Source organism: Pollachius pollachius, assembly GCF_949987615.1.
Source record: "Pollachius pollachius genome assembly, chromosome: 12".
NCBI lineage: Eukaryota > Metazoa > Chordata > Actinopteri > Gadiformes > Gadidae > Pollachius > Pollachius pollachius.
The window spans coordinates 20,774,852-20,802,851 of record NC_136945.1 but is presented as its reverse complement, the minus strand read 5'-3'; the positions used below and the strand labels follow the sequence as shown (position 1 = coordinate 20,802,851).

At 49.6% G+C, this 28,000-nt stretch overlaps 3 protein-coding genes across 3 annotated transcripts; 1 reads left to right on the top strand and 2 right to left on the bottom strand.

The window, feature by feature from the left end:
- The first annotated feature begins 12 nt into the window (after positions 1-12).
- On the top strand, positions 13-4,069 carry ap5b1 (adaptor related protein complex 5 subunit beta 1). Its single transcript, XM_079748048.1, has 3 exons — positions 13-320; positions 892-1,692; positions 2,098-4,069. Exons 1-3 carry the CDS (start codon positions 183-185, stop codon positions 4,066-4,068), a joined length of 2,910 nt encoding a protein of 969 aa, XP_079604174.1. The 5' UTR covers positions 13-182; the 3' UTR covers position 4,069.
- A 752-nt stretch (positions 4,070-4,821) lies between these two features.
- cUnh1orf50 (chromosome Un C1orf50 homolog) lies at positions 4,822-7,700 on the bottom strand. The gene is made up of 5 exons (XM_079748062.1): positions 7,572-7,700; positions 6,800-6,915; positions 6,229-6,315; positions 5,789-5,920; positions 4,822-5,036 (listed from the first exon to the last, which is right to left on the bottom strand). Exons 1-5 carry the CDS (start codon positions 7,618-7,620, stop codon positions 4,851-4,853), a joined length of 570 nt encoding a protein of 189 aa, XP_079604188.1. The 5' UTR covers positions 7,621-7,700; the 3' UTR covers positions 4,822-4,850.
- A 1,883-nt stretch (positions 7,701-9,583) lies between these two features.
- Positions 9,584-21,986, bottom strand: ngfb (nerve growth factor b (beta polypeptide); the record flags this gene model as incomplete). Its single annotated transcript, XM_079748061.1, has 3 exons — positions 21,908-21,986; positions 11,097-11,257; positions 9,584-10,287 (listed from the first exon to the last, which is right to left on the bottom strand). Exon 3 carries the CDS (start codon positions 10,274-10,276, stop codon positions 9,584-9,586), a length of 693 nt encoding a protein of 230 aa, XP_079604187.1. The 5' UTR covers positions 10,277-10,287; positions 11,097-11,257; positions 21,908-21,986.
- Between the last annotated feature and the right edge of the window lie 6,014 nt (positions 21,987-28,000).

Below are 28,000 nucleotides of genomic sequence, written 5' to 3'. Positions count from 1 at the left end.
CCCACTGCTTAATCAGTATTTTATTCCTGTTTCCTCACCAGCGAGGAGTAACTCTGCGGATTTATTTTAAATGCATTCCATTATATAGCCGGGTTATACACTGTCAAACCGGTAGAAAGACGTGTGGATTAATGCGTTGAATTGATCTCCTTGATGGTAGTTCAGGTTTTGTATTTTTGACGATGGCAGTCAGCTGGGTCGAGAGGGTCGCCTCGTTCCTCCGCAGTCCCTCCCGGTTCCTCTCCTCCACCACGGCGGAGGTGTTCCTGGTGGAGCTGCTTCGGGAGCAGCGAGATGAAAGGGTCACCTACGACGTGAAGGTAAACCACAATCACAGCTGCACTTCTTTGATCTCATCTCATCTCTCAGCACATCTTCAAACCGCTTATCCGGGGTCGGGCCGCGGGAGCAGCAGCTCTAGCGGGGGGGGGGGGGGGGCAAACTTCCCTTCCCCGGCCACATTGACCAGCTCTGACGGGGGGACCCCGAGGCGTTCCCAGGCCAGTGTGGAGATATACTCTCTTCACCTAGTCCTGGGTCTTCCCCGGGGCCTCCTCCCCGCTGGTCGTGCCTGGAACACCTCCCTAGGGAGGCGCCCAGGGGGCGTCCCTACCCGATGCCCGAACCACCTCAACTGACTCTTTTCTAAGCAGAAGAGCAGTGGCTCTATCTTAGATGCGCATGACAACTCCTAGATTCATGATCTCTACTCTGGCATCTATATTCAAGGCTGCCAAGTCGCGTTGTGGTTCCCAGCGTCCAGTGCATGCAAATAATTACATGTAAAAAAAAAAGGTGTGTACATTTTCGAGAAGATGCTGCTTTTTGTGAGACCACTAAATCAACCAATCAACGTTTTTATTCAATGATTTTTCTCTTCTCCCGACGTAGCTCACTATGCTGTCCCCGCTTTGTGAGCATCCAACGCTGCTGTGCCCGTCTGCCTGCACGGGGGAAGAGACCTGCCTGGAGCTCATGTCCGTGTTCTCCCACTGCCCTCCCAAGTACACAGAGTTCCGCTGTCAGCTGCTCCTCACCCTCGCCACCGTGCTGGTCAGCACCGGCTGCGTCAGCGCACACTCGCACGCCTCCCGCGACTTCCTGGATCTCCTCCTCAAGCTGGCCCAGGACACGTACCACGACCCCGCCGACGTGCCCTCAGCGCTGCGGTCCACGCGGGCCGCGGCCTGCGAGTGCCTCCGTGAGCTGGAGGCCTGCTGCCCCGGCCTCCTCTCCCAGCACCTGGAGCTATTGAACGGGCTGAGGCAGCAGGAAAACCCCAGGCACCACCAGGCCCTGAGCGGCCTGTACGCGGTGGTGCTGAGGAACGGCGTGCACCTGCTCGCCCGGCAGGCGGGGGCGGGGCCGGAGGGCCTGAAGGCGCTGCTGGGAGGGAACGCTGCGGTGGCGTGGGAGGCGGAGCCCGAATCGCCCGCGCTGACGGACAGGCCCGAATCGGCCCCGCTGCCCTCGGTGCTGGGGCCCACGGGGCCGGGGCCCACGCTGCACACCGGGCCCGACTGTAAGGAGCTGCGCTCGGTGCTCTCCTCGCTGCTGGAGGAGTCCTACCTGCTCACGCCGCTGTCCCAGGCCGCGCTGCTCCACGCGCTGACGGAGGTCGTCGCCATGGTTTCCGGCGTCTCCCCGGCGATATTCAAGGCACAGCTCCTGAGGCTCCTGGGCACCAGCAAGGTACTCTTGACTCGAAGGAGCCCCCTGTTTTGTTTTGATTATCTATTGCTTGGCATTTTTTAGCGTTGACTGATAGAGATATCACAAGGGGGGTGTGTTCACTAAGATGTCGGACGGGTGGATCAGCCTACCGGGCCAGCCGGTGCACGGTAGCAACCGGCAGGCTGGCCTGCCGATCATATGCACGCGGGTCCAGTCTCACTTCATAGGTGACTAAAGGATCGGTTTTTGAAAAGGCCGGTAAAGGCTAATGAACGTCACGTACGTGACGTTCATTAGCCTTTACCGGCCTTTTTTAAAAAAACGCGAGTGCGTCATTTTCAGCGAGCCAAACGTGCAACAGTGAGTCTTTGTGACGTGTGCAAGCGAAGCGCGGTCTCTCATCCCTCTGCTCGCGTGCTCCAGGTCTGCCTGTTCCACTCCACCCTGCTGATGAAGGCGGCCTTCACCGACAGCCTGTTCAGCCCGGAGGACGAGGCCTTCCTCCTGAAGCGGCTGGTGGCCCTCTGCCAGCACCCCCAGATGAGCACGGCCGCCAAGCTCCTCTACACCGACTGCCTCCTCCACTTCCCCGAGAACCGGCCCGTCGGGGCGGCCGACGGCGGGGAGGCCCTGCCCGTGCTGTTCACCCCCCGGCTGGCCGCCGCCCTGGTGCCCACCGCGTTCGACGAGCCCGCCACCATGCTGGCCCGCCTCAACGTGTCGGCGCTCGTGCACCTGGAGGAGCAAGGCGAGGAGGAGGGCGGGGGGCTGGCGTACCTCTGGGACCACCTCCTGCTGCTGCTGCACGTGGTGGAGCACGGCGGCGACCGGCGCGGCGTGGTCACCTTCTTCCGGGCGTCCTTCCTCTTCCTGTGCCGCTTCGGCCGCGTGGAGCGCTACGCCGCCGACCTGCAGCGCCGGCTCTGCGCGCTCTACCTCCGCCACAGCCGGCTGGCCCCGCACGTCCTCAACCTGGCCGACCGCGCCCAGGACGTGAGGCCGGGCTGGGCCGTGGCTTTGCTCCGGTCCCTGCAGGGCGCGGCCGTCTCCGCAGGGGACGACCTGGGCGCCCTCTCCCTGACGGACCTCCACTGGCACCTGCGGGTGCTGGCGCGCGTGGCCGAGGAGGGGCAGATCGGCCAGGGCAGCACCGTCGACTTCCTGTTCGCCGTCGCCACCTCGGCGTCCCCCGCGTCCCGGAGCGAGGACTGGCGCCTGGGTGGCGACCTGCTGGCCGTGTGTCGCCACCTGCTGGCGCACCCGGGCCTGGACGCCCTCCTCTGCCCGCTGGCCGACGTCCTGCAGCACGTGGCCCGTCACCACGGCGACACGGACATCCGGGACCACGGCCGTCTCTACTACGCTCTGCTCACCGCGCTGTCCCGGGAGAAGCTGGGCGGCGTGCTGGGCGGCGGCGGCGGCGCCAACGGTGACCGGCAGGACAAGAAGCGCGCGCTATCCTCCATGGTGGTCGAGAGCCAGGACCTGACCAGCGCACTGACCATCCACAAGGCCCGCGCGCCCGTCTTCCACCTGGTCGCCAAGGGCCACCCGGGCGGCCGGGCAGAGTCGACCCCAGCACCCGGGGACGACGAGGCGGCGAAGGCGGACCCGGGAGCACTCCACGCGGACGTCCTGTCGTCCTACAGGTCGCAGCTCCTCAGCTCCGGCTCGGCCGCCGAGATCTCCCTCTCCTACGAGCTGCGGTACCTGGACGCCGGCCCCGCCGGCTTCGACCGGCTCTTCAGCCTCCGCCTGCACTTCGAGCCGGCCGCCGGGCGCTTCGCCGCGCTGGCGGACGTCTGCGTGCCCTGTCTGTTCCGGGAGCGGGCCTCGGCGCCGCCCGCGGTGACGCTGACACTCACGCCGCGGGCGCCGTGCCCGGGGACGCTCCGCTGCAGCGCCGTCTTCACCACGCAGGACGAGCTCACCTGGCACGCCGCCCTGCCCGACGTCCACGTGGCGTTCCGCCAGCTGTTCAAGCCCCTCCCCGTCCCCGCCTCCTGGGGGCCCGCTCTCCGGCTGCGGGCGTTCGAGCGGCTCTGGGACGAGTTCTGCTCCGGCGGCGATGGGGGGAGCGGCGGCGAGGAGGGGGGGGACGCGTCACCGGACCGCGCCAGCAGCCTGTTCTGCGGACGGCTGGGGGAGGCGGAGCTTGAGGCCCTGCTGGAGGAGCACTTCGCCCCGTTCCGCGTGGCGGACCCCCGGGACGCAACGGGACACAAGGTGCTGCTCTACCTCCCGCCCCGCTCGCACATGCTGCTGAGGGTCAGCCCCCAGGAGGACGCGGTGCAGTTCCACATGGCCACCGACAACTGGAGGCTCCTCCCCCACATCAACGACTTCCTGCTGAGCATCACCGACTGGGAGGCGCGGAACGGCGTGGACAGTTGACGATGTTGACGACTTTGACGGCGTTGACAGTTGACGCAGTGACAGTTGACGACTTTGACAGTTTGACAGCGTTGACAGTTAACGACGTTGACGACTTTGACGGCGTGGACAGTTGACGCCGTGACAGCGACGGGAACGCCTCACCTGTTTTTAATGACTGAATACTTTTAACCCCGATCGCTTTGTGTCCTCGACCATTTTGTTTAAAACCAGTAGGATGATTTAAAGATAACTGTTTGCACTTTGATTAACTCAATAAACATGAGTGAAAGAAATGCTGTGAAAAATCTTTTTTAAATTAAGAAGAAATTACTTTCGATTAAGACTGGATAGTTTATTGTGCAACTTAAGACATTGTGAATTCATTATTGACCTACTCGCCATGACATGACATCACATACAACGACCATAATCAAGTCTCCTTTCACCAACACTAATGAGTAAGCAAGTAAAATTTCTCCCTGATCCAATCAGATGTCTAAACCTGACCGTTGAAGAAAACTAAAAGTTTGCTGTTGAATGCTGATGAATATTAATAAATATAGCTATAACTTGCTCATGACAATATGATTTTGGCAGTGATTCAAACAGACCGATCCTAACAATGCTACATTAACGAGAGAGACGTTGACACCCAAAACTGCTGCCACAGTCCAGATCCCGGAGCTCGTATGCTTTGAACTCAAATAAAACGTATTTAAAATGAATTAAAATTTATTTTTTAAACATTTTCATCCATTCAGAACCATTATTCCCCCAGTCCAGTTTCTCCGGCTGTGTCGTTACTTTCCGATGCCTTCAAAGTTGGGCTCTATGCAGGCGGGCAGGGCGGTCTGCCTGTTGATCAGCTTGCTCATGATTGCGAGCTCCGCGTCCTTCCTCTCCACCTGCGCCAGAGGGGTCCACGACATGTCGTGCTGGAGCTTATAGCCGGCGATGAACTCATGAGGGCAGCTGGCGCCCCATTCCTAGGGGGCAGAGAGGGGAAAACAGGTTTAAGTAAAGCCTGCATCCTCCGTTTCAGTTCAACAGAGTATCCCGCAGAACAGCAAACACGGAGTGTAGGGTGACACCTGTTTTTTACGAATTTCATATCGGCTCTAATGTAAAACCTGTTCAACCTTCTTTGTTTAAGCCGACGTCTGCAGCATTTTCACACAAACACAACCCCTACCCACACTTTCTGGCCTTCATTATTGACTTACTCCAAGGTCAACCAGCTAGACTTTAACCCTGCCACTCTGAACATAACACAACACACACATGTCCCTGTAGCATGTGTGTGTGTGTAACATGTAATTTCAAAACGTTTTGTAAGACCCACTCGGCCCTGATAATCTAGTAATCAGCGTGTCTACAAGCCTAAAGGCTCTGGGTTCGGACACTCATTTTTGCAGCCTGCCTGTAGGCATGGGCATCTTTGAGGCCTCAGCCTTAGGGCCAAGCATCTTCATTGTTGCTTTGGAGCCGAAAGTCTCCTAAAATGACTAAATAGGTACTCTTGGATACACATAGTTCACACATTTCCTTGTTCAGGTAAAACATGTAAAGTTGATAGTATCAGTATTGGCCTTCAGGAATTATAGCCTTAGGGATTGACATAGATAATTGTCATAATATATAATGTGCCAGGAAATAATAATTTCCGGTCACATTTTGAGGTGGCTTCGTCGTTTGCAGGCTGATTGCAATACACAGAGTAAAGGTTGTTGAGGCCCACCTGAGGGGAGATGATGGAGAAGTACTTCTGTCCAGACGGCCGCTGGTACAGGAAGTAGAGGTTTCCAGGCTTCTTCACAAGGTTGCAGGCTGCATGGTGGAGGTCTGCATCCTTCTTGGCATCTTCCAAAACCTTCACAATAAGAGTGGACACAAGAAACCAAACACTGTTACAAACAACATTCATTTATCATCCACTAGGGATTATATTCAGGTTTTTGTTCCATATAGAGGAGGGTGACCTCTGGATGGAATATAAAGTTCAAACACAACCATGTATCCTGGCACCAAAAGCTTTTATTACACCTGTACGACATGAGTATTCAGCGTCAAGCGATGTCAGTATCAAGGACCTTTCTGCAGAGGTCAAGGTGGTTCTGTTAGGTGACAGACACTTAACTGAACCAATTAACCACAGTTCTGCAAGTTCCGAAGGCCTACCTTCCTGGCCTGCTCCTGGAGGTATCTGATCTGGTCCGCGATCACGGTCAGCCTGTTGCAGGCGTTAGCTTTGATGAAATCATCTCCCTTTAAAAGCAAACACAACAAGCCATGGTATAACTCGATTAATACCCAGGAGCGCATGGATAATTACAAGCCTTTAATAAATCTCAAAATATTAAATTGTAGTAAGCCACCAAATTAACGACACCAATGCAAACAATCAAGTGAGCCGTCATTAGAAGCACTTTGGTCATTTCAGCATCAGTTATTATTATTACAGATTATTTCAGATTTATTTAGGTAAATTCCCTTCATATTCGGGAGTGGTCATATGCTCACCTTTGAAGTTAAGGTTTAATGCAAGGCCAGAAAGAAAGAGAAATTTGTAATAATGTGTCAGTTGCATATGTGAATTAAAGTTGCTATTTCTCCCAAGTTCCACAGTTTAATCAATCAATATTTGCTGCTTGTAATAGCAGCCATTCTTGATAATTCATACATTCTATAATAAATTATATTCCCTCTGCCTTAATCACGCGGTTAAAAGCGCAGAGAAATAAACATGTACTTTTTGCACTTGTTCGGCCAGCGACACCAGGTCGGTGGGTTCTCCGAGGCGGTTGGTCTGGTAGGCGCTGACCAGCTCCAGGCCACTGGGGGCGCTGCTGCTCTCCACCAAAGTCACTGCAAAGCAAGTCAGAGCCACAACCATCCATTACAATGATGGCCATTTAGCCATTTAAACCCAGTTTTAAACAGAATCACAGCAGGAAATAAAGATATAGAGCTAATAATCGCATATGAAATGCATTGGTGGAGGAGGGCTAACCAGTCTAAACGGGGATATGCATTAGAAAGTGGGTAATGGGGTGTAACTCAATGTAAACAAACGTAAATAGCAGGGGGCTGAAGTTAGGTAACGCTGGACATGCAGCTGCTGTGGCTCAGTCAGGACACATGACAATACAAATACACAGATCATACCGCTGAAACTGCCCTGTATTGCAGTTTGGTTTCCGAAACTATCTTCTGTCACTCCAAAGAGAAATACCCTTTATTTGATCGCACTTTAGTAAACAGCATGCCCCCATTCAACTATTATGTGACTATGTGACTATGTGATTATGTGACCAGCCATCGAGACAAGTTACAGAACCCCATATGTTCTGGAACCAAATAGATCATTCCGCGTGTTGACAGCGTTATTCATTGCTACTCAAATAAAAGCCTGGTTGTAGATAGTCCTACTTGTCCCATGTGTTAAGGGCGAATACATACCTTACAGGAAAGTATTGATCAATTCATTATTGCATTGAGATCACGGATCCTTATTTTCTTACCTGTAGCGGTTTTGTCAGGCTGATTCGGGAGGCTGACCGTTCTGTCCATTTTGTTTTTTGTGTTCTTTAGAATTATTACGCTAAATGAAAGCACCGATCCGTCAGCCACCCACCGATTGATCGAGTTAAAGCCAGTTTGTTGCACAACAGCAACCGGCAAGAGCGTTGTAAAAAGGCACGAGCATGTGAAGAGACTCCGCCCCGCGTTCTGATTGGACAAGATCGTCCAATGAGAAACGTTTGCGTAAATATGACTTCATATACATGACTTATGAACGCAAAAAACTAGAAGATGATACAGATGATCGATTTCAAACCTTGGAACCTCTCGGTGATAAGTAACCAATTTCTCTGCAATACTGCCCCAATTTCACCGATGTTGAATATTAATTAATAATCGAAAACTGCAGGGAAAAACCGATCTCTAGACATTTCATGCCTATCGCATACCGTTTATGATCTACGCTAAAAAACTGTTCCCAGTGATTATATTAAATTATGTTTTACTATTCAAATATGTTTCTCATCAAACAGCCCTTGGTATCTACACATATAGTATAGGTGTATGCCTATACATAAGGCCAATACATATAATACATAATACGGCAATAACTCTTTGTTAATTACAGTTTCCTCCATTGCATTCACAGAAAAAAGGGAACTATGCACACAATTCAGAAAACTTTAAGCTCATCATTTAGCAAACTTGACACAGACCTCTGGCCTGATCAGGATTGGAGGCGGGATGCAGACTGGTTTACATGTAGATCTGTTTCACCACATTTTATATTGTTATTTTTATTTTTTTTGGGCCTACGAAAGACTTTTTTCGAAGTCAGGTCAGCTGAACATTTTACTGTATTACAGGTATAAATAAATATTATCTTTGTTAACTTTGTGTAGTTGTGCACTGATTTCATCATTACATCCCCTAAAAGACGGTCTAAACATTTTCTTACTGTAATGTTTTTCATTTTACTCATCAGTGAGTTTATAGGTAACATTTGTGTATTCCTACCACTCTGTTGCAGTATCAAAAGTCCAGTATGACTCTGGGAAGATGGGTTGTGAGTTTAGCCCATTGGACCTCATTGGATAGACATGCATTGTATCCAATTCTGATACAATTGTTTCAACGCAATATTTATATGATATATTCATAGTATTGTATTACAATATGGTAACAGCCATACTGTATGTACCATACAATTGCAACCTATTAAACTATAAAAAAGGAAACAATTTCTACACAATTGTATACATTTGCATATGTAACATGGCCTCCTGAAGCTTTTTTGATGGTGGTGTTTTAAATATATCACACCAGTGTGTAATTGATGCTCTGTAAGAGGTCATGTGATAGCTGTGTTAATCGTTTTGGTGGAAAGATCAGTTTTGACAAAATGGTTAACTGTATTAAGTTTTGTGTGTAGAGTTTTGAAAAATGTAGTTGTGGTTTCAGGGAATGTGTTTCAACGATTGGAAAAACTGTAATGACTAACATTAATTCATGTATTTCACTACCGATTCAATACACAAGAGGGCACTGTTGCCTTCTTGTTTGGCTTCTACGGCTCATTCGTCGTCTGCACAGCAACAATGCATCGGGATAATCAACTTCAATGTTTAATAAATAACAATATCATCAATTATGTCAGATCATGAAAAATATATGTTAACACCGGACATAGTACAAAATTGAATTGTTCTAAAATACTTTTCAGCTTACTCCGTGGCAGCAAGAAAACCGTAGAGCAGCACCAGAAGGACAATGGGGGTCCCAGGTGGTAAGAATGGACCCTTTCATGCCCCCAAAACGAGTCCAATGTTAAAAATAGTCATAGACAGTATAGGTCAAATGTGAAATATTAAATAGCTCCCTTTGTGCTGAGGATGAGGTGATGGCTTTGGGTCAGTTTCATAGAAACGGAACGGACACAACCACGTTTAAGTATAGTGTCAACAGTTTGTGTGCGTGTGTGTGTGTGTGTGTGCGACGCGCACGGCAGTCGTCACGACTTCGCCCAGGACTTGCGGCTGACCACGCACTCGCACGCCACGTTGATGCGTATGTGTCTCCACGCCACCAGGTTGCGGTACGTGGTCAGCGCCCGCACGAACGTGTGTGAGTTGGTGCAGTAGGAGTTCCAGTGGCGGGCGTCGATGCCCAGGCAGCTGGCCACGCCCGTGCCCCTTGCCGCGCCCGCCATCCCCCCTCCCCCGCCGCCCAGGCAGGACGTCTCGAAGAAGTACTGCTTCTTGTTGACGCTGTTGACGTTGACGTCGGGCAGGACGGTGACCTCGTGACCCGAGATGTCGGTGGCGTGCGTCTTGTTCACCACCCACACGCTGACGCTGTCGCACACCGAGAACACGCCGCGGTGCGGGCCCGTCCCTTGCGCCACGCGCCGCGTCCGGCCCCCCGCGGAGCGCGAGGGACGGCCCCCCCCGGACCCCGCCCTCACGCCCACGCCGGGCGGGGCGGAGGGCGGGGGCTGGGCGCTGAAGAGGACTCGCGGCGAGCGGGGGCGGCGCCGAGTGAAGAGCTTGGCGTCCACGACGGGCAAGGCGCCAGAGGAGGAGGAGGAGGAGGAGGAGGAGGAGGAGGAGGTCCTGACACGGTGGTCCGGGCAGGAGGAGCCCCCCGCGGGGATGGCCTGAAGGGAGCTGATGAAGAGGAGCCAGGCCAGCATCGACGACCTCATGGGAGAAACACCTGGTGTGGGGAGAATGGAGGGAAACAAGGGGTTGCCTTAGCTCAGGAGGTAGAGCGGGTTCACTTGTAACCGGGAGGTTGCTAGTTCGGCTCCTCTGAGCTGAGCGTCTAGGTGTCCCGGAGCAAGACGCCTTACTCTGGCTGCTCCTGACGAGCTGGCTGTGGCCTTGCATTGCTGACACCGCCATCGGTGTGTGAATGTGTGCGTGAACCGTTGTAATTCGCTTTGGATAAAAGCATCCGCTAAATGCCCGTAATGTAAATGTGAAGGGCAACAGCGGTTAGAGACTCAGACCTCCTGGTGGGAGGGTCTCACGGAGAGCGGCGCGTGACCGACGGTCAGGGTGGAGAGACCCCCAGTCCACAGGTTCTGGCTCTGATCATCCACCTGTGGGCTCTGGGACGTCCCTAAACGTCCCGGACAAAGTCTGCGACATGACTAAATAGTCAATAATCTGAAGACAACTTGATCATCCATCTGCAGATGTGTTCTTTGGCTCGGATAAAGTCTGCTACCTGACTGAACGATCAATAACCTGATAGTCTATCTGCAGATGTGTTCTGTGGCGTAACAGCCCACAGGTTCCTTTTACCACGACCTAGTAGACCTATGGGTTCTGTCGACCTTTGCAGGGCCTTTATAAACAAACCGAAACACAGGGATCACGGAACAACAAGGGTTCAGCAGACAAGGAATTCGATAATTAAGGAGGATTGAGGATCCGGACCGATTACAGCCTGGGATTTGAGCGGTGCTTGCTCGAAGGCACAAGGCCGTTGCGTACAGTATATATACAGTGCCGTTGTACCTATATCGTGTATCCACGGGAACCGGCGCCCTGGGGCCAACCGCTACACAGCGTGTTTATAGGAGACAGGTTCTTGGAGTGCTGCCATCTTGGCCCCTGGGCCCGGGGCCCCAGTCACTGTTGATGGCTGATCTTCTCTCTGGTTTATCTCCCCTCAGCCCCTGTGGAGGGAGAGAGGGGGGGGGGGGGGAGAGAGAGAGAGAGAGAGAGAGAGTGATAGAGAGAGGGAGAGAGAGAGTGGGGGGGGGAGAGAGAGGGAGAGAGAGAGAGAAAAAGAGAGGGAGAGAGTGATAGAGAGAGGGAGAGAGAGAGTGGGGGGGGAGCGAGAGAGGGAGAGAGAAAGAGAGAGAGAGAGAAAGAGAGAGAGAGAAAGAGAGAGAGATTGATAGAGAGAGAGGGAGAAAGGGAGAGAGAGAGAGGGGGGGACTGAGAGAGAGAGAGAGAAAGGGAGAGAGAGAGTGACAGAGAGAGGGAGAGAGAGGGAGAAAGGGAGAGAGGGGGGGAGCGAGAGAGAGAAAGAGAGAGAGAGTGACAGAGAGAGAGAGAGAGGGAGGGAGAGAGAGAGAGAGGTGGGGAGAAATAGAAAGGGAGGGGAGAATGTGAGACAGTTGAAGAGATAGAGATAGGTGGAGAGAGAGAGAGAGAGAGAGAGAGACAGTTGGAGAGACAGATAGGTAGAGAGAGAGAGAGAGGTTGAGAGAGGGAGAGAGAGAGACAGGAGGAAAGAGAGAGATAGATAGAAAGAGAGAGGGGGAGGGAGGTAGACAGGTGGGGAGAGAGAGACAAGTGGAGAGAGGGAGAGAGACAGGAGGAAAGAGAGGGGGTAAGAGATGGGTGGAGAGATAGAGAGAGGGAGACAGGTGGACAGAGAGAGATACAGGCGGGAAGAGAACACTTGTAAACCTGCTATAAATATTTTGAAAGGGGTTTTTTGGTAAATGAGGTGTCAACGTTAATGTGTTTATTTCCGCAAGTGGACACGACCCAGATGCTCCGAACGCAGCCAGACACGCGCGGCACGCGGGTTATGGTGAGCAGGGTCTGATCCCTGGATCCGTTGATCCTCTATATGTTTTCTGGACATACGGGGGTTGGGGGGGGGGCGTGACAGCTCCATAAAGAATGGTCCGTTCTCCTGGTCGTTCTGTCTGCCAGCCCAGGGGACAGGTATACAACGAGTGATATGTAAGGTTTACCGGGCAGTGGATCATAAAGCAGATCACACACACTGCTCCGTAGGACTGTGGATTCTCACCCTGTTGCAGGGAAGGAGGCGGGCTCACGGACACACACACATACACACACACATGCATGCATGCTCACGCATAAACACACACACACACATGCACGCGTACTCCAGCATGCACACACACACACACACACACACACACACACACACACACACACACACACACACACACACACACACAGATGCATACTCAGACATGCAAACACACACACTCTCTCAAAAACACACACAAATGCTGCTCACACATACACATGCACACACAAATGCATACTCAAACATACACACACACACACACACACAATCACACAATCACACGCACTCTTAGACAAATAAAGGCATGCCTACACAGACACACACACACAAACAGACATTAAAGGCAAGCACACATACTGCACACACATACACACACACAAACAGATGAAGGCATGCACAGGCAAGCACATACAAACACACACATACAATACATACAATACTCCTCACTGCTCTCAGAAACCACTCATCCTCCCCCAGTGGCTTCTGGTTGGACTGGGCGGGGGGGGGGGGAACCTGACCTGACCCATCCGCCCTGCTCTGGGACACGGTCCGATGGCCCTGAACAGCCACCCTACAACCCCCTGTGCTGAGTAACAGGTGGAGGACACCCCGGGAAACACACTTCAGCCCTTCAGACTTCAGGCCCAGTGGCCCCCAGTCCACTAGCCCAGTAAGCCGATCTGCGATGGGGCGGACCCTCGGGAAAGACGGAGCAGGTGGGTGGGGGTCACTGAGTATCGTAGCGCCACCGTGGGGGGGCCTTAGAGGGACGTGCGCCTCCTCTTCGCTCCTCTCCTTGGGCATTTGTGCGAAACTGCTCACAGTGGATGAAACAGAGCTTTGTACTCAAACTACCCTCCCACCCCACCCCATTCCACACACACACACACATATACACACACCCACACACACACACTCACACTCACACACACACACACCTTGGGTACTTATAGGTTCCCCAGGAATGAAAGCTATGCAGCATTGAGGGATTTACTGTCGTGGACTGTCATTGGCCCGTCACCGAGATAAGATGAGGTTTGATCACCTTGGCTGCCAGCCCTAGCCCATGGCGTCATTCTACTGGGGTTCTGTTTCTGCTTAATTACCAGTACCGGTGTGTACCCCCCCTCCTCGTACCCCCTTCCCAGTGGGAACACACTGACCCATTTCCAGAACCAGGCGCGGGTGTGGAGGTTGGACGGACCTTGTTATGCCGGTGAGGGGATGGGCCTGAGGGTAACGAAGGGGTTGTGAGGGTGGGATGAGACCGCAGGCCGTCGCCCCGACCCTGCACGCTGCTGTTCGCCAGAAATGCAGTGTGCGGAGTTTGAAGTCACAGCAACCGTGTGGTTGATGCACTATGGAACCCAGGGGCAAGCTGTATGCGCTGGGATTGGAAATAAGGAAAGAAGAGATTGTGCTGTTAGGATGCAGGTCTCTGGGTGACCTGGATAACCGCAATATAAAACACGGATGGAGGGTATTTGCGGAAGTTGTTGGTGGTTTCAAAGAGCAAAGGGACAGTGTTTGGATTTGTTTGGAGGTCCTTTGTGCAACGTGTGCTGTCACATAATTATAACTGCAGCATAGTCTAACTGAATAGATGTGTACCTACCCGAATTGGCTTGTGCATGTTTACTACAGTAATATATTCAAACTCCAGCATCAGAGCTAGCGTTTCCTTGGACGGCAGCAGGTGATTGTAATCCAGCAGAACTTCGGTTGCCATCAAGCCGTTTACAACCGTGGCCAATTTACTTTGGCTCCTCGTCAAAGCTCATCACGATATTATGGAGTGGGAGATGGACTACTGGATGTGAACCATGGTTTGTGGAGGACTGTAGTCTATAGGAAAAACAAACTGTCTGGAGGACTCTGGTCCTGTAGAATAACTCACTGTATAGAGGACGCCTCTAGAATAACTCACTGCATAGTGGACACCTCTGTATTTAACTTACTGTCTGGAGGACTCTGGTCCTCCAGACAGTAAGTTAAATAGGATAACTGTGTGAATAACTGTGAATAACTGCGTGGAGGACTCTAGTCCTCGAGAATAACTGTGAATAACTGTGGAGGAGTCTGGTCTGCTGGAAAGGTGACTGTCAGTTCATTCTCCAGCCTCGCCTCTCCTGTCGGATCGGTTCCAGAGAATACACATCCTTAGTTTCTGCTACTGCTTGTTTTGGCATCTCTGAGTGAGACCACACAGACACACAGAGAGACCCACCACACGCACATACACAAAAACAAACGCAAACACATAGACAGAAACACACACACATACACACAATGTGAGGCATCAGTGTTGGTGTGTGTCTCATTGACAGAGACCACACACACATGTGTGTGTGTGTGTGTGTGTGTGTGCACACAACAAGCACACTCACACACACACACACACACACACACACACACACATCCACACACACACCACGCCACTCACACATGGGTGCAGACAAAGTCATTGTAATAATCTATTGCTTTATTAATAGATTATAGATCAATAGAGATTGCATCTTTGTTGACACACTCAATCAATCATCTTCTAGACAGACGCTTACAGTATGTAAAAACAATAAACACACAAATAAACATCCACAATGAACACAATACTCATAATAACCGTTCCTCATGCTGTTGTTGATGCCCTGCCAAAAACCTTTGATCAGGCTTGGCTTGTCAGCTAATACCTTGAAGTGAAAGGCTACGTGCTAATCACTGGTGCCTGGCTATCACCTCCAGGATGCTACGGCTAATCCCGGGTGGTGGGCAAAAAGGAATCAAACACAAACTAAGACGTCTTGATGGGAGTTTGCTTCCCCCCTTTCTTACAGTTAACTCAAATGTTGTTCCGCAGGTATAAATCGCTTTCCAATTATATGCTTGGCATTTGACTTTAACATATACCAGCATAAGAGCCCACAACAAATATAAGAATCTGAAGAATCAACACTCAACTAAACAATCAGAGCTGTCAATTAATGCATTGTGAATTTGTATGATTCAATTAACACTCATTCAGGTTATAATTTTATGCCATTCTTTTCTGTGGCCCAATACGCATCGGAAGCAGTCGCTAGCACGAGGCGTTCTTTTTGCTAATTGTTCGGGAGCACACCCATGATTAAGCACTCTGTTTTGGAGGCTCCATGGATACCGCCAACACATACAGCGGTATGACAAAACACAGGACAGTTTACTGGAATGGCTGCACTTAGGAAGAGCCACTTTCTTCTGAACGGTATGTATCATACACAAGTCCAAAACCGGATCCACTTTGTTCAAGGGCACTCAGGCATACATTTATACAGGTCTGCGTTGATGTGCGCATGCCCCCGCATGTCTCAGAGACGAGGGGGAATTGAAATATCCTCCTTCTGTGATTTGGCCTCTAGTCAAACGGCGCGGTTTAAAATGGATAATCGCGTGCTATTCAAGCATATAATTTCCCTTTTCTCTGACAGCCGTCCTGTTGCATCTCGTTGAGGTAATTCTCTCTGTGTCTCTTATCAGACAACTATGCGGAAAATCATTTGAAGGAAAGAGACAGCAGGCTTTATGGCCGCGGCCCGGGAGACACCGGCGGCCGTGGAGCCCCGGCTGGATCCAGACTGATTCCATCACTGGACAGATGTGTGAAAGAGTGTCTGGCGGAGTGAGGGCCAGCGTCCAGACCAGGCTGAAACCCTAGCCGAGCCAGCCCAGACCGTACAGCGCGACGGCAGGGGGGCCCTATTCAACCTCAGCGGAACGCCCGGGCGCCCAGAACTAACCGGGTCTTCACTGTGAAGCGCAGCGGAATCCCAGACGTCTCACAGCCGGCCGCTCGCTGGAGACCACAGACTGGATCGGGTTTTACAGGTGGTTGTTTCGGACGGGTTTGGGTTCGGGATTAGCAACCCGACTCTTTCTAGGAAGGGATCATAGTGTTACCCGGGGTGTTGGCCGGGAAATCATGTGGTTATACTTCCTGTTCCAAAGGTCACAGGAAACTACCTTTAATCCGTACTTAATGAGAGCCAATCTTCATTAAGTTGTGGAGTCTAGTGAAACTCTTGTGAAGTGTTTTGCTAAGCTTAGATAAACCAAGTGACCAACGCAACACATCAACCTAAATAAACAAGCAAAATCAGTGCTGGTGTGAAAACCATTCTAGGTTCACTGAATACGATACCCTACACTGATACGGCACAAAAATGTGAAGAGCCCAATGGAAACACAAGGACGGATTCATCTCTGGTTCATCACTGGTTCATTACTGGTTCGTTCCGGTCTGAGGGGGGTGTTGGGTGTGAGCAGCGCCGTACAGCACACAACGCCCATCCATACATTCAACTGACAGGCAGAGCCATCGCTCAACCAACCGTGACATAGCATCAAGGGCGACCGTTCTGTAGTCATTGTCTGGTGACACACACTCAGCAGCGCACACACACACACGCACACACACAGAGTTTATATTATGCTCTTAAAGCAGCTGCACAAATCTTGGCAAGAGGTCGGGCAGGGCTTGCCTGAGATGAACCGCATGTCCTGGCTCTGCGCGTCTGTTTGGCAGAGGGTTTGGTGGAGGTGCGCTGGAACTCACAACCACGTCAAACGACGTTAATGATGATGAATTAAATGGGTCGTGGCCTCTGTCTCCTCCCTCCGTACCGGACGAGGTTGCAATGGAAGAAGGAAGATGAAATTAGATCATTTTTGACGTGCTTAAGTCTACGGAGCCTGTGTTCTGATTCCCGTTGACGCTCCGCACTGCACTGGGCAGTTCCTCTTGTAAAGAGAGTCGGTTGGGAAGCAGCTGAAATCTGTGTAGGGACTACGATATCGATCGTATGCTTTGATTGTTATCAGCCTCACTTGTAAAGCCTTGTTTGACTTGAGTTCCCACTAGTCCTGTCAGCATGTCTAGTGTGAGCATCTCCTCCCAAAGAATTGGGTCCAAATCTGCTCCCTGATCGAAAAGGGAGTATCTAATGATGTCGATGGGAAAGACCGCGACTTTCCACACCATGCTATGAAGCATAACTCTCTCACATTGACAATAAACAATATCAAATCATTCACATCCCATTTCTGACCCAAATATGCAATGCGTTAAACCCATGAATAGCCTAACCTGAGTGTGAAACCCGGGCCACATACGGCAACACGTTCTGTGTGTCGTAGCGAACACATGATTTATAGCGGCTGTGGTGGAAAAAGTGCGAGTGGGCTTACGGTTGGCTTCTCAGGGCGAGGGTTTGAATTATGGGTCTGTTAACACACGGAATGCCTGTGTGGCCTTACAATAACTTGGCTCCTTCCCTAGCTCCTGGGCTCTAACTCTCTCTCTCTCCTAGCTCCAGGCTCTGACTCTCTCTCCCCTAGCTCTGACTCTCTCCTAGCTGCTCTGACTCTCTCCTAGCTTCTCTGACTCTCTCTCTCTCCTAGCTCTGACTCTCTCCTAGCTGCTCTGACTCTCTCTCTCCTAGCTCTGACTCTCTCCTAGCTGCTCCGACTCTCTCTCTCCTGGCTCTGACTCTCTCTCCTAGCTGCTCTGACTCTCTCTCTCCTAGCTGCTCTGACTCTCTCTCTCCTAGCTGCTCTGACTCTCTCTCTCTCCTAGCTGCTCTGACTCTCTCTCTCCTTGCTGCTCTGACTCTCTCTCTCCTAGCTCTGACTCTCTCTCTCCTGGCTGCTTCGACCCTCTCTCTCTCTCCTAGCTCTGACTCTCTCTCCTAGCTACTCTTACTCGCTCTCTCCTAGCTGCTTTGACCCTCTCTCTCTCTCCTAGCTGCTCTGACTCTCTCTCTCCTAGCTGCTTTGACCCTCTCTCTCTCCTAGCTGCTTTGACACTCTCTCTCTCCTAGCTGCTTTGACCCTCTCTCTCTCCTAGCTCTGACTCTCTCTCCTAGCTGCTCTGACTCTCTCTCTCCTAGCTGCTTTGACCCGCTCTCTCTCCTAGCTGCGGGGCTACTCATTCGCACGCTGGAGACCCAGAGAAAGGTGAGCAGGCACGGGTCTGTTCCCATGGCTTCACCGACGACCGCTCCCCCCTGGAAGGCCTGTGGGGTCCTTGGTCATCGATAGCGTCTGCCGCCAGTGATGGAGAACTGGGAGAAGTCTGTTTTGAATCTAAAGGTGTGTGTTGGCAGGAGGGGACTGACAGACGGTGTTTCCCAGGTACACCGTGGTCTCACACTGGGTTTAACACGATGACAATAACCTGCGGTGAGATACACAGCATGGCTATACACACAACCTCGACAGCCCTTGTTAATTCACACTGTTATTGTACACACTCTATGTTTATATACACTATAACTGTAGCTATTCTCCATGTTTATACACAGTATAACTGTACCTATTCTCCCTGTTTATACAAACTGTTAATTTACCCATTCTCCATGTTTACATACACTATAACCGTACATATTCTCCATGCTTAAACACACTATAACCGTACATATTCTCCATGTTTATGCACACTATTACTGTTCACACGATAACTGTACCTATTCTCCATGTTTCGACACACTGTTGCTGTACCTATCTTCCATGTTTGTACACATTATTACTGTCCCTCTAAACTACACATCCCTCAAATGTTGATCTGGGATAAACAACTCATTGTATTCATGGTGTTGTCAAGCGCCTCGTACACGCTATATGAATACAGTTTAATCGATGCATGGGTGCAAAACACGATATATGATAAATATTAACATTTCATAAAAACATTTGATATACATGACATAAATACAGCACACACCTTGGTCAAGCTCCACTGTCCTCTGGCCAAGTGATTAGGATTAATAATAGGATTAAAGAGTTGGGGTCAGAGATCGCTAGGTGAGTGAGGTGTACATGATGTGTCATCCAAAGTCAGTGTCAATCCCCAGGAACCTGAGACAACACCCCAACAGCAGCTCTGTGGAATGCAGGACCATACATTTGTACGGTACGCTCAATGAGGATGTGACAGCCCCCGCAGTGATGTATGGACAGAAATATAATCCAGAGCTGGGTAGGGCTGCTCGATTACGGGAAAAATCATAATCACGATTATTTTGATCAATATTAAAATCACCATTATTCAAATGATTATTTTTGAGTTTGAAATTTTTTTTAGCATCTCTCTCCCAAAAACAACTTTGGAACTGAGAACTTTGAAATTTCGCCTTAAAAAAAAAACACAAAATGGTCAAAAAGAAAATTTTTCTTTTTCTAAAAAAATCTAAAGATATGTATCCAGCTGTTCTGCCCTTTCTATAAAAGATGAAATTAAAAAATATAGATATTATTATTATTTATCTTTTTTTATCGAAAAACTTGATTGTGTTAATTTTCTGATCGTTTGACGCTAAACCACGATCAAAATTCGAATAATCGCCTAGCCCTAGCGCTGGGGACATTTCACCCAGCATCCCTCCCTAGACGTCATAAAACACATCCCAGCGTGAGGCGATGATGAACCAGGTATAGATTTCCCCAGTGACAGTGTTTGGGGGTGCTTGTATTTCATGTTCCTCACCTGCAATATACCCTCCCCCTCACATCTCCTTCTGACCCACACAAACACAACCCCGGCAAATTGAATCACTCTACTTTTACTAGGTGTGTAATGTGTTCATTAATTTCAAGCCAGAGTAGTAGAAAGACACTAGTTTGAAAGACAAACGCACAATATCTCCCCATCCCAAGCCAAAACACCACACCTTGGCAGCATACATATATCTACATGCACTTCATGCTTCTGAATACGGGTGCCTTTGGGGAAATTCCTTGGACCAAATACGAATACCGCTGTTATGTTTCCCTAGAATATACCACAATATTAACACACTGAATGCCGGAAAGCAAAATATGTCATCGGAGGATACAAGGCTAGTCACCCAGCTTTTAAATACCGCAATTCCACAGCTTAATCCGGAAAGCAGATCTTTGGGATACTGCTAAGCAGGTAATTGGTTAATTGGTTAATTGCTTGATTAGTCTGCTGGAGCCTAAATGACCCAGGGACACCCCTGTTCCCCCCTCGGGGGCCACAGCATCATCCCTCCATCCTGCCCGTTGATGGCTTTACCTTGCTTCAATGGAGGAGCAGCGTGCACACACACACACACACACACACACACACACACACACACACACACACACGCATACGTACGTGGGAGCATGCACACACACACACACACACACACACACACACGCACGCACACACACATACACATGCGTACGCTTAAACCCGTGGGAGCACGTACACACACACACACACACACGCACAATCACACACACGTGGGAGCACGCAGACACACACAAACACACACAAGCACGTGGGAGCATGAACACACACAAATATCACACACACACACACACACACACACACACGCTTACACACAAACACGTGGAGGCACACACATATCACACAAACACACACGCGCGCATGCACGTGGGAGAATCCACACACACGCATATCACCCACACGCCTATGGGAGCACACACAGACACACACGCATAACACACACAAACAAACAAACACCCCCCCCCCCCCCCCCCCCCCCCCCCCCCACACACACACACACACACACACACACACACACATCACACACACATGGATAGGAGAGGGACAGAAGGGATTAGCTGCATCTCCTGAGCTAAGGAGTGGGAGACGTTTGAGGTGTTGACTCTACATGTCGGAGCACCTATGGGCTTCATCTGTCAGCCAGGCATGTGAGGCGCAAGCAATCGATACATGGAGAGGAAAACGTCGCTTGTTGTTGATGCGAGCGGATGTTTTTAGGGATCAAATGTTGAATCTCATTTGAAGAGTTTTTTTTCCCCCCATGAAAATAACTTTAACTTTTAAAGAGTTTTGTGGTTCAATAGAGTGACACAGTGAATGAACTGCTTTAGGGAAAGAACATTTTACTGTGAATTGTATAGTTTTAATTATACTTATGCTTATGTTAAGTTCAGCTTCAAAGTTAATCAGAATAACTATATTTGTCTATTTTCTTTGCTGGGCATTTTAAAGTTGAATATAAATAGATATATATGCCTATCATGGAATATTCATCCCTAATCAAATGTGTTTCTGAACGTTTTTGAATTGTTAGTGTAACAAATGAAAAGCAATGATAGGGTCCCTTGAAATCGTATCCCTTTCATTTCCATTCTTTCTTTTTCCAATTAAAGACTCGACAGACATGACATAGTTTACCCATGGCTTCTCCGAACGGAACATTTGTTTTCCAGAACCTCACGTCACCCAGTGACCTGCTTAGATAAGAGGGCCACGAAGTTTGGAAAGATGCCTTCATCAAAGTAGACTTCTGGGACTCAACATTTGAACGTTTTCAAAAATGTCCAGCTCGTGTGGTAAAGACATGTCAAACTTATTTAACCTTCTTAGTAAATAGTGAAGATTAATAGCCAGTTTTAAAACTCTAAACTTTGAAAGGTGAACATCTAAGAATTAACTTGAGGATAATTCTGCTTAGTTCAGAGCTGAATCGTTGGTTAAAGCTACAGTAAAGTCTCTCACCTCTTTAGCCAACCCCGTCCTGGCTCTTCCACAGAAGGTGAGTGTGTTCAGGTCAGCTTGAGAGAATATTCCAGGATGGGTTGGTGTTCCCAGGATAAGTCAATGAGACCGACTTGTGTCGTCATTCGTCCTGTAAAATCCTCTCTGGTCCCTGCACTTGCAAGAAGGATGATTGTGTTGAAAAGTAGATGAGAGAAGTTCCTTGACTTCTGCCTCTGGTGAGGAATCCTGCAGGTCCTAGTGCCTGATCGTCTCTGCTGTTTGGAATCCAGATTCAAGGATAATCAACCTTAACTCACACAGATTGGATATCCATACAAATTCTAGCTATTGTTCCACTGGTAAGAACTGCTGTGTTGGATCATTATTGGGTATCTATCTTGGTGTTTGCTTAAATGTCATGAATTAATTTATTCTATTAACACCTTGTTGAAGTATGATCGAATTCTGCTCTTCTCTGCAGAAGAATTGTTTTCTTCTTTAAAAAACAAATACCCTTAAGAAACAAGCGCTGCAGTTGTGAACGTAGTCCTACAGAACCAATTCATCAACATCTAAATCCGGTTTTCTTTTGGATCTGCATAGGTTTTCCAGACATCTGAGCCTTCAGCTCGTAAATCTGTGCCCTGCCGAGATTTATGACCGCCTGTATTGTAAATGAACGCTCACCACATGGCCAGCTCATATCCAATGTACTTCTTCATCCATCCAGCCGTTCCCTACTCCCCTCATGCTCAGATTAGCCCAGGTGTTTGTGTTTAGAATCAGGAGAGAGACAGGCTAATGCCCTCAGCCCTGTGGTGTGAGCTACCCGGGTTATCACAGACACTTTCCCATGGGGGAGGGACTCCCTGCGCGGTTTTAATAGACACCAGCGTTGCTGTGTGAGTGGATATGCGAACTGTAAGGACAGGGAGCCACAAGCTAAGCTAAGCTATTCCAGGTGGGGAGGCAACGTACAGCAATGTGCGTGTGTGTGTGTGTTTGTGTGTGTGTGTGTGTGTGTGTGTGTGTGTGTGTGTGTGTGTGTGTGTGTGTGTGTGTGTGTGTGTGTGGGGTGTGTGTGTGTGTGTGTGTGTGTGTGTGTGTGTGTGTGTGTGTGTGTGTGGGGGGGTGTGTGTGTGTGTGTGTGTGTGTGTGTGTGTGTGTGTGTGTGTGGGGGGGGTGGGTGTGTGTGTGTGTGTGTGTTTGTGTCTGCGTGTGTGCTTATATATAGACGTGCATGTGTGTGTGTGATTGTATAACTGTGCTTCTAAAGCCCTTGGAGGAAGGGTTATTTAGAAGTCTTCTTGGATAGAATATGAGACCTTCTTGATATTGCCTTGCGTAAGTTAAATATTGGAAATCTTTTTTTTTAATTCTTTCCCCTAATAAAAATGTGAAATGTGTTTCCATTTAAACTACTGCCACCCTTCAACATCTGGGGCCAAGTCGGAACATCTGGTACCTTCTCACGGTATCACAAATCGAGGTTCCCACTAAGACCAACGCGCCGATGCCGGGTTCTTCTCCTTGGGCCCGTCCTCTTCACGGTGGACTGTGTGGAGGTCACGTCAGCCATTCTGGTGGCTTAATCACATCCATGTCTCATTACCGTCCGACCTAATGAACACAGCTTCATCCCCTCCTGCAACCACGTGAAGAGTAGCGACTGATCGCCGTGTTCATTTAAATCGAACGGTTTTATCTCTTCTTAAAGGACAATGACAATTGCAATGTCACAATAACGATGCAGCTACTATACCCAAACCCATAGTTATCCGACAGCCACCATGCTTTGGACTAGGAGCTTCTTCACAGTGGCCCCCTGCCTCATGACATAATGGATTAGCCTCGACCTCTCCACCACCCCGTCCGACCCATTACCCACAAGGCCTCGCTCAAGGGCACCTGAGGGCCCTTCCTCCCTGGGCCTGGTGCTCCTCGGAGTCCCGTCAGACCCCACATGAGACCCACGAAGAACCCAGCAGAGGAACTTCTTGTAGGGCTATCTGGAATCATTTGGCCCCTGCGGCGTTTTCCCCTCTTTCACCTTCCCCCTTCCTCCTCCTCATCATCATCTTCCTTCAAGTCTTCGTCCTGACTAGCCTGTGAATGGCGTCTTGCTGGAGCCATCGTGTTGACCCTGGCGGTCCAGAGAGTTAACCAGGGGGCTCAGGGGCGTCCGACTGGCTGGGAGGAGAGTGGAGTGACGGGGATCAGAAGCCCTGTGTGACGGATCATGGAGAACCATCAAGGGTTTGATCCACTACAACCCTCGGATTCAGACGTGAGCTCTGTGTAAACGATGTTTACGATATTTATCTGACCACTCATGGCACTTGAGAGTCACTTGAGAACCAATTGTTGTGGATTCAAAAGGGATATATTAAAGGCCTGGCCCAGAAGACAACTGTCCTTATTTTATTCATTTTGGGATTGTGCCGAACAGTGCTTGGGGAAATCAGCGTTGACAGTTTTTTCGTCTGGAAGTGGAGTCTGGAAGTGTCGAAAGCCATCTGTGAGTGGCTTGCGTTTAACGTCCACCAAGTGGTCCCACTTACGTTGATATACTGACGTCAATATCCAAAATGACAATATCCTGATTCACATCGGGGACTAGCATTCGTCTTTATTAGAGGAACCTGAAACCCTAGCATCTGAATGTTTCCTCGTATCCGGGAGAAGGACTTGGCAGGCCTCGCGTGGGGAGTAGGATTCTGTGCACGATAGATGACCAGGAGATAGTCATAATGGTAGCTCTGCAGGTCTGCATGGTGGGGGGTGTATACATGGCCGTGTCGTTAGCATGCTTTAGATGTGCAGATGGTTTAGGTAAGAGAGGGATTGCAATGACCTGAATCAACACTCTACTTATTCACTTAGGATACAAACCCTTTACTGCCGACAGTGATTGATATTTGTTGAATATTTCAAGGGTTGATAGTAGGAGGTTAAGTTCACACACAAAACTAATGTTGTGTGCTTTTATACCAGATGTTGTAAATATATTACACCTTTACTCTATCTCAAAAGAGAAAACTAAATCTGAAAAAAAAATATCCGGCTGTGTTACTAACATTGCTACTTAACTTACTTAGTTACTAAACTGTGATGCCCGTTGCATGGGAAGAATCTCTTGTAGGGCCATTGAACAATCCTTGCCGCTCCATAAAAAAGCGGCATAAATCCAACTGTTTACATCTGGGCTTCCTCAGCCACAGTGGATCAGAACCGCGGCTGGCCAGGACGGAGGGGTGGGCGGAACAAGGCAGGAAACACAGAGATTAGATTACCTGGAAACGCAACTCATCTGAGATCAGGAAAGGGTCAGATCCATGTTAAGTGGTTTCGTTTTCCCCTCTTCCGTCAATTCACATAGCGATCATGGTGGTGTATTTCAAAAGTGTGCTCGGAAAATGGGCCATCAAGCTTATAAGGGTTGGCTGTGCTGTGTGTCTGGGGGAGAGTGTCTACCAGAGAGTTTTCTTAGATCACATTAGCATAGTATGTGAAAAACGGGTGGCCTTTAATATCTCTGTAAAAAAAAAGAGACTTAAAGCGCTATAAAATGAGTTTTATAGCGCTCCAAAAGGCGGGTACATTTGAGGGATAATCCCGATTCCTAAAACACAGTTAAGCAGCAAAGCTTGACCGAGTTAAATCCTCTTCCTCAACCCGAGGATTCCCTGCTGTCACTTCCTACAACAACATCGGAAAGGAAAGGAGGAAAGGAAGGGCGAAGGGAGCCGAGAGAGCCAGGCATTCAAAGGGGTGTGAGCTGCCCTGTCAGATTATCTCCAGCAGAACACCTGACCTAACAACTGATCTAAGGGAGCGCAGCTCAGGACCACCAGCTAAACCCCGGCTAAACATCCGCCCGATGACCCACCCTTACCCTGCGGTGACCTTCTCTCACCCCTCATTACTGCCCCCCCACCCACCCCCCAGACCAGCGGCCCCAACTGCCCTGGGGCTAGTAGCCAGATAGCCTTTCAGCTCACAGAAAGAGACTCCCGTAAGTCCTAACACACACAATGACCGGGTTGTCTCGCACAGAAAGGATCGTTTCTCCGCCTGGCTTAGATTTCTCATTGCGTGGAAAAATTCTGCAAATCTCCTAGCTTGTTGCCCATGTCAGCCTGTTTGAGTCTTTGTGTGTGCCACTTGGTAATTCTCCAGGGTGTTCGATCGCGTTCATAAAAAACGTACATTACTGTCCCAATGGTCCCATGACGCATGCAACCGTTACACGCCGTTATTACTGCGGCTCCAGAATCCTTCCTATGTGAAACTATGTTCCTATGTTAAACTGCACATTTCTCCTCACAAATACTTTGGCTGCTGTTGAGTTATGCTCGAGCAGATCTATTTAGCGTTTACTATTTCTTCATGTTGTGTTGTAGCTTTGAGCCACAGGCTACAGAGATGTGTTATCATTCAGGAGAAGGTAAGGCTAAGGGTGTCTTGCTCAAGGGTGCCTGCAGGTTTGAATCCAGAACTCCCCGAACCTTTTGGCTGGGATTTGTACACCATAATCACGAGAGACTTCGCTGGATTTTATCAATTAGTTTCACAACCAGTACAGTCAGACTTTAGGAAAATAACACAACATACATGTCCATTTGTTGTACGTCTGTGTCCTGTGTGCTGCTGTGACTCACCCAGATTTTAGCACATCTGTGTAGGAAGCTGCGTAATGATCTGGTGATTCAATGTATTAACGCAGTGTTTGTTTAGAAATCTGTCTGTCGGTAGGACGCGGTCTGCCTAAATAGGACGTCACTGTAGACAGCTGGGGACTTGTTTAAAAGCCACCTTACGTCAAGATTGGGCAAAATCCTACTCTTTCTAATAACTTAATATGCTGGCATGTATATTATGCATACTAGTTACTATTGAGTCATTTAGTTGATGCTTCAATTCAACATGACTTTCTGAGAGACATGTCATTTAGGAGCATCTAGGGATAAGCTGTCTCGTCTCAAGGATGCTTCCAGGTAGAATGTGGCCACAAAGGATTGAAAACAGCACATTTGAGACGGGAGTCACCATTATACCCCCCTGTGGTCCTTCTACCCCGAGGTTACAGATCTGTGTTGGAAATAGCCATTGCCCAAAATACCTGCCTTTTGGGTTTTTCCATTCATAAATGTGCTCCTTGTGCGTGGTGCCACTTTGGTCTCCTGCCACCATGGTCTCCGGCCAGAGGGAGCTGCCAGCAGCTCACAGATTTCTGCCTTGCCGTGCGTTCCCCCTGCCGCCGCCCAGAGAGCCTCGCTAAACCCCTGCTCCCTCCCAGCCAGCGGATCAACGCCCTAAAGGCCCTTCAGACCCTGGCGTGTTCCCTGAGAACACAGCCCGCCTCTGGGCCAGTCTGGGCCAACAACACTCTCCAGCCCACGACAATCTCTATGCCACAACACTCACCAACCCAAGACAGTCTTTACCCCGTGACCCTCTCTGCTCCATGACACTGACTTACCCATGACACTATCCACCCCGTCAAACTGCCTACTCCATGACACTGACTAACCCATGACACTATCCACCCCATGACACTCACCACCCCACAACAATCTTCACTCCACAACAATATCTACCCCAAGACACCTTTACCCCGAAACACACTCAATCTGCGTTTTTAGGCAAAGCTCCAAATTGCCCGTTTTCCCCGAGGCGATGACCTGATGTCAAGTTCATGTCGGTTGGTTGTTGGTGACACATCGGCGGGAAACAATCTGATTGGCCGGGGAGACGTGGGTATGTGACGTTCGCTCAAAGAGAGCTTTATGAATGTTTCACTGTTGATTGGAATGCAAGCCAACATATCAAAAGACCTTATTGAAAGGCGGACACCAATGAGAAATCCCCAAATCCCATTTCCGCCTGGAGTGAGAGAGAAGGCTAGGAATGGGATGTAGCTAAGTGTTTTTTTGGAGTTTTTCCATATTCTTTCTTAATCCCGGAAATGTCTCCAATTGGTTCCAAATACTGGTAAACAACAGTTTAATGTAGGCTGTAAAATTTCACAAGTGATCCAGATAAAAAAATATAATCCCTGCATGTGTTAGCATAACGATGACAACTTCAGATAGTAGTGCAATACATGCA